Source organism: Octodon degus, unplaced genomic scaffold (genome assembly GCF_000260255.1).
Source record: "Octodon degus isolate 3935 unplaced genomic scaffold, OctDeg1.0 scaffold00176, whole genome shotgun sequence".
In the NCBI taxonomy this organism is placed as follows: domain Eukaryota; kingdom Metazoa; phylum Chordata; class Mammalia; order Rodentia; family Octodontidae; genus Octodon; species Octodon degus.
In genome coordinates, this window is record NW_004524752.1 from 3,076,239 (window position 1) to 3,088,934 (window position 12,696).

The window sequence follows — 12,696 nt, forward strand, 5'->3', positions numbered from 1 at the left end:
CTGTGGCCTCACCACCAAACCCATATGCCAGGGGCAGCCTGGCCCCTCCAGGGTGCCAGGTTGAAGAGTAGACGTATGTGGGGAGGGGAGTGTTGGCTGCTTTGCTTGGGTAGAAGAGGTAGCGTGAAGCTGGGGGGGCACTTCAGGCTGAGATTTGCCTCAGGGCCTGGCTTCTGTTCCCAGAGGAGAGCTGTGGTAATAGAGCTGCAGGCAATTGCTCCCAGAGCTGAGAGTGAAGCAGTGCTCCCACTGGTACTAGGCAAGGTTTGCCACAGGGCCAGAGGCCTGCCTACTGCCTGCTGTGCGTGTACACACACACTTTCCTTTTACCTTTGAGTTTTATTGTCTACACAGAAGGCTGCCGAGCCCCACTCCATACTGCTGCTGTCCTGCTGTCTGTGCCCAACATGTCCCCTTCTATCCCTTCCAACACAACACAGAGCTGGCTCAGGTTTCTGAGGGCCAGTAACTTGCCTCCAAGTGTACAAGAGGAGAAGCCCCAAGCCTCGAAGGTGAGGGGGCTGGGCAAGAGTAAAAGCCTGTGTTGCTCCCTAAGTAGCTTACATTGTGGGTAGAACCATTTCAATTTTGGGACAACTGGTACTACACTTCAGTCCCCTCTCCCAAAAAACGGTGAATCCTCTCAGAATGAGAACTCACACTAGGCAATGGAGGATATCCTGCAATAAGGTAAGGGGTTTGTTAATGTAAGCAAGAGAGGGTAAGAGATATGTGCATTTGGGAATTAAAAGTAGACATTCTGGGTATTGAAATGGAGCGTCCATTCTTAAATGCATGCCCAGCTACCCTGTGCCCAGGTAAAGAACAGGACCCCATGAGGTTTCTATTTCAAATTTCTCATTTATTTTAACATTCACTTGGTTGTGACTCCCAAATTATCAAAGATGCAAGACAAGAAATCTGTAGCAGCAGTAGTGACATGGAGGTGGAAAAAGATAGTAGAGGGGATTGGGCATTCCCAGCCACACCTCCTCCTCTTCCTGTTTATAGAGTTCAGTTTAAAGGGTGTACAAATAGTGTCCCATAGTGCAGTCTCCACAGCTAAAAGGATAATGTAGTTGGGTAGGGTGAGCTCCCTCTTTACAGAGCAGGCCCTCACAGCTACAGTGAGACCAGCAGACCATCTTGGGCCTGGGTGGGAGCCTGTGCACTGAGCAGTGAGGGCTACGTGGCAAAGAACTGTGGCCTACCTCTAACACATTGGACCCAGAGTCTGACTGTTAGTAGTAATTAAGCTGGAGAAACAATTGGAGACACTATAGCATGGGATGCTTTGTACTCTGGGACCCCCAAGCAGGTGATAGTCCTGATTTTTCCCAATGCAGAAGAGAGGATGATGGTGGTATTATTCTTGGTGAGGGAGGCCTTGGACTGGCTGGTGGACTGGCTGTGGAATTGCATGGGGACAAGGCACTGGGCTGGTTGTCAGGAAGTGGGAGGGAAGGCTGTCAAGTCCAGCAACTCATTAAGGAGTTGCACATGGACAAGGAGGGGCTGGCAGTGGGATGGGTGGGTTAAAGCTGCTTCCTAACTTGCTCCTCAGTACTGGGAGACAGATCTCACTAGCCCACTTAAAGCTCCTTCCTGGTGCAAGATCAGTGCTACATTTGAGGGCACTCAGTAGGGGTTCAGACAAACATGCTGCTCTTCACTAGCAATTAAAATGATTTTGCCTTAAAATCCCATGGGTGTTTTGGTTTTTTGCAGTCTTTCATTACTCAGCAAACATGCATGTGCGCAAGATCAGACACCTGGGAGGACCAGCACCTGCCAGGGTGGGGGCAAGAGGCAATGGCATGGCTGGCAGATCCTTTCTGTAGATCCTCACTTCATGAAGGACTGAAGACCCTTGGAGTCCATCAGGATAAACCTCTTTTCCCTGGAGAAAGTGAAGTCTCAGAGAAGATAAGGGACTGGTCCTAGAGCTGATGAGTGACCAAAATGTGTCCAGAGCTCAGGTCTTCTGCTTCTCAACTCACTGCCCATTAATTCCAGATCCAAACTGGGTGATGCAAAAGGGGAGAATTTCCTTCTCTGTCCCACCACCTCGGCTACTTTCTACTCTTTGTTAAATGCAAACAGAGATTTTGGCAGAAAGCTCAGCCCCTTCCTTCCCTGTGCCATCCTCTGCATTTAGTGACTCAGTGGGGTTAGATACACCCTCGAAGGAGGGGAAGCAGTCATATTTTACTGTAATTGCATCTGAACACTCACCAAGCATACTTATGTAAAAATCTTAAGACCACTGCTGGGTTCTAAGCAGAAATTGAGACTAGAGTAAGAGAACAATAAAGAGTCCATCACTGGAGATGGGGGAGGGCAGTGGCCAAGGGAAAGCAGAGACATGAAATCTACCCTCTAAGACACATCTGATCCTTGGGATCCCCTTCCCCTGTGCTTAGGAACAAGGGCTGTTGGTCCCAGTGTGGTGAAGTGGGTTCGGCTCCATAGTCACAGGTGGGTGCTTAAGTAGAGCACCAGTCTCTACAGGAGCTTCTTTGGGCAGGTGCACCACTGTAGTACTGCCCACACAGATGCCAGGCTCTTCCTGTACCAGCTGGATGGTTGTCATGGGGATCTGCCACCTTAATCAGCTTTTATTCTTACTGCTTGAAGGTCAGATTTTTCTTTCTAGTTGGTTCCCTGGGAGCCTTCCACTCTCTGCAGCTTCTGAAAATGGCAAAGGCCTGTGATTGGCTTATGTGTATGTGTGCATGCCTGGGAATGGGAGAGCACTAATAAAATGGACCAGGGCCTGAGACAATCAGCAAGTAGTTACGCTTCTGCAACTCTTGTAACAAAACTTGAAAAAGCTTCTCCAGTGGGGGACAGCTGATTTCTAAGTAAGGGAAGAAAAGGATTTAGAGGAGACAAGTTTAGACGGATGCTATTTGATACGTCCCCACTAACAACCATATACACGGCCTGTTAAAAGTCAACTTAAAAAAAAAAAAACCTAAAGTCTACTTGATATGTTCCATGAGGAGGGAGCAGGTGCAGATGTGATGTGTTTAGTAATCAGCGTCCCTACTGGAGTAGCCACAGTGACAATACTGATAACCAAAGTAAAAAACTAAATAGTAAATTAGCTCTTGGACATGTTTTAGCAAGCGAGCAAGTCCCAAGGACTTCACCTCTCACATACCTTCACTTCACAAATTCTAGAACATGTAGCCCTCACTTTTCTCTTAGCCCTTTGTCCCCTTTTCTTCTAAGCATGGCCATTTCATCTCCCAAGGACTTTGGAAGTCTCTGGAGCCTTTGCTTAGCTTTTCCTAGTGCATATTTTCATAACCCTGCAACGCCAGGGGTTTGGACTTCCTGGGAGTGGTTGTGGTGGCACTAGGGCTTGTTGGGAGGAAGTCCCAACAGAGAAACTGGTCAAGTTACAAAATCAGTCAGTAAATCAGCCTCCACACTCTGGGCTCTGTGATGGAGCCAGCCCCAACCCTGGTTCTCCATGCATTCAACAGCTCAAATTCTGGTGACTCTTCTTCTATGGAGCAAGAAAAGCCAAATAAACTGAGTTAGTCCTTGTGGGGCTGTTTCAGGTCATCCGTTGTCCCCATGGCTTCTGCGGGGGCAGTAGTATTGGTGTGTGCAGGTCAGGGGGGTGCAATGGTTACACATCTGTACTAATAGCCCTTGGATTGGTGAAGGCCTCACGTCCAGAGCCTGGCCAAGTCACCGGGTAACTCTGGGGCACTGCCAGTTTGAGGGAGGGAGGTCCCCCTTCTTTGTAGTATGTGGGAGCAAAGGAGAGCCTCTCGCCTCCACCCCCATTGGGCACCATGTCAGCTGTCCGTATGTAAAAAGGGGAACTGTATGGAGAACAAGTGGTACAGTGGCTCCCTGCTGCCCCACATGGCTGACTACAGGGCTCACTGGTGAGAGGCACCAGGCTGCCTCTGCCGTCCAGGGCTTGAGAAGTGCAGGCATTGCAGGTGGGGCCTCTGGGGTGGACGGCAAGATTGTGCTCCTCCTCTTCCTCCTCCTCCTCCTGATCTGCATCCTCAGTGCTCTTCTTGCAGCAGTAGTACTAGGGAGAGGAGACAAGGAAACTGAGTCTGCGTGTGCGCCCCTGCCCCTGGCCCCAGTGTACTTCTGAGTTTCACAGGTACAGGCATCCAGACCTTTGGTCCACTGATTATCTTGTGCTGGACTCTTTGTTGGTGCTGGAGATAAAACTAAACACCAGAGGCCTAAGTTCCCCAAGCACAGGTGCCGTGTGTTGCAAAGCCAATACCTGAGCTTTTCTTAACTTCCTGTTTCTCAGTGAACTAACTCCAGGCTATGCCTGAGGGAGACCGGGAGGCAGACCATGAACTTCATATTGAAAACAGAGCTGGGGGCTGCTGGAAGCAACTTTCAGTGTGTTCCCAAAGTGGTGGCTTTCCCACCACTCTTAAAACCTCAGAGGTGAGCACAAGGCCCAGTATCTTCTAAGTGTGTGTCCCAAAGTTACAGAGTGAACAGGAGATCCATAGCCCTTCTGACCTGCATCAGCTCCTTGACCTAAACCTAGCACCTCCTGTGGCCTCGGGCTGTGTGGGGCCCAAGGTGAATTCCTAGTTCCGCCCCTGAAATGTGGAAGTGGTTTGCTGGTTGCCTGCTGCAGGCCTAGGGAACTGACCTGGAGCCTGCAGTAGCACAGGACAGCGATGATACAGAGGAGGATCACAGTCGCTAGGATTCCACCAGTGATCACAACTGTTCCCGCTGTCATCCGCCCGATGCCCCATCAAACTCTGCAAGGATGTGTGTGGAGAAACAAGAAGCAGTCAGTCATGAGGAACTCTCAGTGCAGTTGGAGCAGAGGGACCTGAGAGGAACAGGAGCTGGGAGGGCCCTGACCCCCGGGTGCTTGCTGAAGATTAGGACTGGCTGGGGCTGGGCATGGCCAACCTAAGCAGGATGGAGTTGTATAAAGCTGCCAGAGGGAAGAAAGGAGAAGGAAAGCTGATTCTTGCTGTTTCTATCCAGTGTCAAAGGTTCCTATTGATTTCTTCCTTTAGTCCTCTCCTCACCCTTTCCCAGTTACAGGACACAGGACCCAAAACTCACAGCATCATGACTGCTGGACGGCTACAGCTACATTAGGGATACTGGTTCTGGCAGATAGGGCTGAAAAAATAGGACAGAAGCAAGCTCTGGGAGTGAGGCTATCCAGGTTAGTGAATGAGGATTTCTGAGGCTCTCAGGCACATGAAGATTGAGGGAAAAGAGACAGGGGACTTGGCATCTTTAGGATGGAAGAATGACTGTGAGTACTTATGTTCAGTAAGGGGAACAGTGACCTAGAAGACAGATACAAAGGTTCTAGGAGGAGAGCATTACCTAATAAACAAAGCTTTCGGGGTTAGCTTATTCCTTAGTCTCCAGCCCGCTCCCATCTAGCGTTCCTCATCAATATGCCTACTGGCTCTGAATCCAAGCCTCCAGCTATGTCCTCAAGTGCTCATGGATGGATATCTCAGTTGGATGTCGGTCACACTGTCACTTCAAAGCCAATTAAGGTAGGCTCAAGGCATCACTCTGCTCTCTAGTTAGGCATCCCACCTCGGAGCTGTCTTGTGGTTCTAATGAGCTGCCCTGCAGTGTTGACATGCTGTTCGTTCCTCGAAGGGCAAGAGGGAGCTCGAACCCAGCTTTAGCCTACTCACCAAGTTGTGCACCCTGTGTGTTCACCTGGTGGAAGGGGCACATTTTCCTTCACCCACAGACGCCACCTGCCCATCACTGCTCCTAGAGGGCTCCACCTGCCCAGTGGTGCTAATCCTAGTTCATGCAAAGGTGCTTTGCAGCTATGTGCTCTGTGGACCAGTAACACTAGCATCCCGTAGGTCTGCTAGAAACATGCCATTTCAGGTCCTACCACTAGCCTGAGTCAGAGACTGAATTTAAGAAGGTCTCAGGTTACTCATTTTCACATTAGCTTAACATCACAGGATGTACCCCTAGGTGCTCAGATTTTTACATCTGCAAATCCTTTTCTGTCTTCTACCAGTGTTCTTTTCCTATGCCCGTTAAAAGACTGCATCCCAAGGCTGCACTGGTGCATTGCCTTCCTCACTAAACTACTGGTTTTGTATCTGAGCAACATTCCCTCCATCAAAGTTTGGCTTTTTACATAACATGTCCACATGCCTCTCTATGCTCCAGATAATTCTCCCCAGATAATTCATGTAGCATACATTCATGTAGACACCACTTTCAGACACAGCTCTGAAGACTTGACCCTCCTTATTCCCTTGGCATGGCTGCTACCAATTTATCTTTCTCTCTTCATCTTTTGTTGTCTCCTAAGTAAAGCTTCTTTTTCAAGTCTTAAGAAGCTTACAGCTTAGTGACGAAAAGGCACTTGGCGTCCAATTGACAGTGTAGGACATGCAACCACAGTACAGACCAGGGGTAGGGGGACATTTAATAGGGGCAACTAATTACTGGGAGATGTTCCATAGAAGGTATCCTATTTGAGCCAAATCCTACCGCCTAAGTAGGAGATGAAGTGGGGAGGGCTTGTGGGTAGGCAGGTTTCTCAGACTGGTAGGAATCTGGAAATGCTGGGACAGGTCAGGGATTCACATGAAGCTGGAGAAGCTAATAGGCAAGACAGGGAATTGGATTTAACTCTTTGGAAGATGGGAGTTCCTGAGGGGCATTCCATAGGAGAGAACATGATCTTTCTCTCTCCATCAGTTCATGTCCAACTCATCCCTAAAGACCTGAGAAGCCTCCACTGATTGCCATCCCAGATGTTCTCTCCCAGTTCTGACTCTGTAATGCCTTTTCATGTTCTACTCTTCCAATCCTGGTTTAGTGGGGTCCTAGTAAACTTCATGTGTGGATATCTTTGGCTCCACTAACTGACAAATCTTTTGAAGACAGGAGTTTTGTCTTGTACTCTTTTCTTGCTCCCCTAGCAGCATTATATACTGTGCCCTGACACTCAGGAGACTCTTAAAAGTTGGATAATCATTTCACTAGGCAGCATGTCACAACTTGGCAGTTATGACTCTGACCACGAGGGGGCAGCAAATCGTACCTCTCAGCCTCAATCCAGTCTGCAAATTCAACTACGCATTTCTGTGAAGACAAGTTTGACGGCACAGATGCATGATAGGTCATGCTTTGGGGTTCCCTGGGGCATCCAGTGGGAGGAAAATGAATCTCAGGTGAGCAAGGCTTTATGTAACTTCATTCCAACACCGCTTCATCCTCTCCCACTTCCCTATGAGATCACCTCTGGGGGCTGCTAGGGTTGCAGGGTGGCCTGTGGCATGACCTGCAGCTGGGGAGGCAGCAGTGGGCTGTCCGATGCCTCTGGGATGTGCCCAGACTGTTTTAACTTTTATTATTTTATTTTAAGGTTGGAAGGTACTGTATATACATACATCAGTGCAGATGTAATTTACTGGGCAAGTAGGCAAACATGTCAGCAGTGTATTCAACCCCCTCTAGCAAAGCACAACCAAATTTCAAAATTTAAATTTTAAAATTAAAAAGATAATATTAAATATACAAGGTCAGGGGCCGGGGAGATGGCATAGTGGAATAAGCGCTTCCCTGGCAAGAGCAAAGGCCTGAGTTCAATCCACAGTTCCGCAAACAAACAAAAATCCACAAGGTCAACTGAGGCATATATTCACCTTCAGATCACGCTAAAGACGTTTTATTTCGTTCTTGTGCATGGAGGGTTCTTTCCCTCAAGGTAATATAAGGAGTTCACCAACTGTTAATTGGTCCGCATTTTGCAACAAAATAGCAATTTTAAATTGTTAGAAAAAAATGCATTACCTTCCACATGGAAACTCTTACTATTAAATATCTATGAAGTAAACAGACTGGTTTGCATATCCTTTTTTGGAATATAGCAAGTAATGTATATTGGAAGAATTTCACACATATTTATAGAATGGTCTATATTATAAAACATAAATTATATAACAACCATGTTCAATCCTAGGCTAATTTATAATGCCAGAAAAAAGGTAACGTGACATGGTTTAAAACTTTTATTTTCCTATTCTCTTCAGGTTACAGAGTAAAAAAGTAAAATATCTTCATAGGGCTGGGGAGCACTGCTCATGGAAAAAGGAATACATTAGAATTGACCAAAGGGAACTAAGTCCAGGCTACTGTTCCATTAGGCTATGAACAAACATCTTTGTACATTTGAGCATTAAGTAGACGTGCACGACCTTCCATGTTGATACCAGAATATCAAAGCTACTCCTCCATTTCTCGCAGGCTGTTTTAAAGGACAAAGAGTTACTGAGAAACCATTTAAACACCCCTGCTTCTTCCCTGCCTTCTGTGCCAACCCGCCTTGTTTCAGTCCCCCAGTGGCCTGGCAGGGGGTGGTGTGGCCTTGCGGAGGGCGAAAGGTTCAAGCTCAGCTGTGCTACTCCATGGTGGCCCCATCTTGGAAACTGTCCTTCTGCTCTTCTAAAACTGATGTCAACAAAAAAGTGAGTTTGCAAATGTGATTGTGAGGAAAAACATGTATGAGAGAGTGCCTCTTAAGGCTGGTTTTATGATCATAAGCCAGGAAAGCGCTCATAAAATATCTTTTTCTGAGGGCTCAGTACTAATAACATTTCAATTTTCACACTCAGGGACTCACTATTATTTCAGGTGGCTAATTTCCTTTTTGTGATTAGATGCAAATGAATGACAGTAACTTCCTAAACCTGAACAGCATCTTACAGCTTACAAAGTCTTTCCAATTATTTTTCTACCTGTGGTAGGCAGGCTTTAATTAGGATGGGTCCCTGGGTCCCCACTCTCTGGCAGTTATCCCCTGTATACTCCTCCATCTACTTCTTTTTTAATATATGTGTTTGGTACAGGTCTCATTATGCAGCTCAGACTCGCAGTGATCTTCCTGTTTTCAGCCTCCCCAGCGCTGGGATCACAGGTATGCGCCACCACGCCCAGTCTCAGTGCCCAGCTCAGCATGCCCTCAGGGTGTGGCCAGCATGGCATGTGGTACTGGGGAAGGAATCCTGGTCCCTGTGCTTGCCTATGCAGGCAATTAGTGCGCTGAGCTTTCTCACTGGCCCTACTCTTTTCTTCTTGAGTGTGTGACCTGTGCATATATTCTAACTGGTAGAACACAACACAAGTCATGGGAGGTAACTTCTGTGAACAGATACAAGACTCTGCATTCCCCCTCACTAGTCAGCTCTTCTCTTATTGGCTTTAATGCAGCAGGCTGTCACATCGTAGAGCCTCTGTGACCAGGAATTGAGACTGGCCTCTGGCCAGTCGCCAGCTAGGAACAGAGGTCCTCAGATCAATGACTCAGAAAGATTTGAACAATAGCGTAAATAGTGTGAAAGCAAATCTATTTCTCATCCATCTAATTGAGTTTTCTGATGAAATTGCATCCTTAGTCCAAACCGTGTAGTCCATGACAGACCCCGAAGCAGTGGACTCTGCTCCCCGTTCTAGGATTCCTGACCCACAGAAACTCTGAGATGATCAGTGTGTATTGTTCAAGCAGCTCAATTTGGTATGCAGCAAGAAGTAAGTAAGACACCCAAACCTTACACAAACCCTGCAACCTAGGGGGTGTGGGGAAGATAGACCATCAAGGGAGCTCCCTAATGTCACAGGAGAGCAAATGTCTGAGTCAGGACCCTGGGGCCAGGACCTGGGAGTTCCTATCATATCTGATGTCTCTTCTTGAGCTTTTTGAGAAGGAGAAAGAGATGCCTGTGTTCCCACCAAGATCCTAGAAGGTCTGGGGCACAATGACTTAATGGTGCCCAACTCAGGGGACTGGGTGGCTCAAGGGGACAAGTCTAATGTGCAGAAAGCAATACTGAGGACATGCTCTCAGGGCCAGGACTTTCTGAAGCTCCCTCCCCACCTTGCTTTTTCCTTACTCTGGGCCCAGACCCCTTCTTCTTGGGGAGAGATGGTTAGGCCCTGCCTTACACTTACGGGAAACAGCTGGAGCAGTGGTGGCTCAGTCACGCAGGCTGCGCCTGAGCAGACAGCAGTTGCGGGTGCATTATGGCCAAGGGCATCAGTCCCTGCCAGAGAAAACAGAGAAAGATCAGCACCAGCTGGATATGGAGGACAGGCTGCAGCTGGAGGAGGCACCAGGTTGTGGCTCCAGAACTCCAGGGTGGACTCCAAAGGACTTCTTTGCTTCTTGTCTTCTCTGGTTGCTGTGGCCTCACAGGCTTCCACTTGAAGAACCTGGCAAGAGACTTATAAAGTCACATCTGATCCCATCTTTGTCTTTTTCCCTCAGCCCTGCTGTTTTGAACACTTGCCTAATGCAGCAGCAGCACTGGGGCCAAGAGCACAGAGGCTCAGTGGAGAGGGGAGCCCCCTTTCCTCTCCACACTCCACTGTTCTCCATGACTGGCCCCATGTATCTCTTTCCCATCCCCTTCTGCATGATCGCTGGGCCTGTTAGTTTCTTGCAGCGCTCAGAGCCATACATGCCTTTATCTGATATCCTGACTTCCTTCAGGCCAAACATGCCCTCTAGATAGATGATTAAGTTCAGGTTGACTTGCTGATAAAAGGGGAGGCAGGATGCCGCAGAGACATCTGGGAAACCAGTGTCAGCTAATTCTGGGGTCTCTTAAATATCCCTTCAATATCCACTGACTTTACTTAGAAGAGACTCTGGGCTGTACATGGGCTTGGGCAGGACACTATGTGATGTAGCATTTGTCCCCAGGTGAACACCCTGTTGTTTGTATTGGGGAGGGAACCCTGTCATTTCCCACACTCACAGAGCCATCTTTTGAAAGAATAGGGCTGAACCCCTTGAGGTTCTCTGCCTCAGTCAAGGCTAGAAGTCAAAGGACAGACATTAGTGTCTCAAGGATTAGGGAGCATCTGAGGCCATCAGGTCTCAAGTGCCGAGCTCAGGAGAGGCTGTGAAGGAAGCAGGTGATCTATCATGTGGTCCTGTCTGAATATTTTACCTTCCTTCTCCATCTAGGCCTTTATCTGTCTCCCTGCCTTGTGTGCTCTGTGTACTCAGGCTTCCTCTTTTCAAAGATGCCGTCACTCTCATTGAAGTGTAGCCCTGTGTGAATGGAGGTTAGAGCAGAGCTCTTCCTGTACCGGTTATGAGATTCCCAAAGTTAGAAGTCAGAAGACTGAAGAGAGTTCACAAAGGTACGTGAAAACTGCACACTTGGAATGTTAAGAACATCTGTTCCCAGGATTTCCCTCCTCCCATAAGATACAGGTGGATCAACAATGTGGCAACCATTTGGTGAGCAAAATCTCCTTGGCAAGAGCATTATTCTTGGGCCGCGGGCTGACTTGAGGCTGTCTGAGTACCATCCAGTGGTATCAATAGTAAGAAAAGGCTGGAGGTGGCCCCCAGATGCCCAGGGGTGGAGTAAAGTGTTACAAGGGATGGTGTGCTTCAGAAGAAAACTTGAGGAGACCCCTCTGCACACACAAACACAAATTCACAAAAGCAAGAGCCAGTTTAAGTTCCTTCAAGATCTCTAATAAGTAAGAAGCCACAATTTCTTTCATTCTTTCTCTTTCTTTCTTTCTTTCTTTTGGTATTTTTAGGAAACGGTCTACAGGATGTTCAGGGTGTCACTATTAGATCAGACTCATAGTGATCTGCCTGTTTACAGCCTCCCAAGAGCTGGGATTACAGGCGCACGCTACCATGCCTAGTCTCAATTGCCATCTCAGTGCTCACCAGGGGAGGGGCTGGCATGGCAGGCCTGGGGATTGAACCCAGGTGCTTTAATCTGCGGAGCTATTTGGCTGGCCCAGGAAGCCACAGTTTCTTCATGGCTAGAAGAGAAACAGCTTTGAAGTCTTGAGGTGGAAGGGAAAAGTAAGGGGAATGCAAACAGTAAAGATTGCGTCTGGGCCACCTCCCAGGCACTTCCAGCCTGTACCAGATCCTATCTGGAGGGAAGAAGAGTAACACTGCCAGATTGGCAGTATATTGATGATTAGCTGTGATTAGAATTCTAATTTCTGAGTTAAAACTGCTTGTATAATTTAACTATAAGAGTAACTATTGGGCCAGGGATTTAGCTCAGTGGCACAGTGCCTACCTGGCCAGTGGAAGGCCCTGAGCTAAACTCCCAGTACACCCACCCCTCAAGAAAGAATAACTCTCATCTAAGAGTAAGTTCAAAACAAAGCAATGTGGCTGACCCAAATTTTTTGTATGGCAGGGGAAGATTTCTCCCACTGAACATTTTGAAATAAAGGGATACTCAGGGGGACAAACAATTATTAAGCACAAACCACACAACATACTTGTTACTTACAGAAAAATGGTCCATGGAAATGTGAGGACTCTAAGATATCTGGCCCAGTACTTTTATTTTCTTATGGAAGATGACAAGGGGCTTGCTTGTCACAGTAACACTTGCTGAAGCAGTGGCAGAGATGGAGCCTGAGAGGCACTGGGAGTGCAGCGTCCTGACTCCAGGGCTATGGTTTCTCCTTCCAGAGGAGTGTAGATAATTCACCAGTGGCTAAGGCATCCACTGAAGTAAAGTGGGCTTGGTGTGAACAATCACCCAAAGCACAAATTGAAAAGCAGAGACTGAAGATCTCCTGAAGCAGCACCTATGTGGTGGGGCTCAGAAATCTGTATGCACCAGGCCTGATCTTTAGCCATCTGGCCCTGTTGGGAAATGACCCCAAAAGGAAGGT

General features: G+C 47.8%; 1 protein-coding gene across 1 annotated transcript in view; it reads right to left on the reverse strand.

Annotated features, from left to right (window-relative positions):
• Nucleotides 1–1,718: 1,718 nt before the first annotated feature.
• Nucleotides 1,719–12,696, reverse strand: part of Fam163a (family with sequence similarity 163 member A) — a 72,078-nt gene continuing 61,100 nt past the window's right edge. Inside the window, exons 2-4 of the mRNA XM_004643437.2 lie at nt 9,973–10,064; nt 4,655–4,769; nt 1,719–4,060 (exon numbers count right to left, since the gene is read on the reverse strand). Coding sequence (XP_004643494.1) covers nt 3,644–4,060; nt 4,655–4,747 — 510 coding nt within the window. The 5' untranslated portion in view covers nt 4,748–4,769; nt 9,973–10,064 and the 3' untranslated portion in view covers nt 1,719–3,643. The remainder of the gene's footprint in view (nt 4,061–4,654; nt 4,770–9,972; nt 10,065–12,696) is intronic.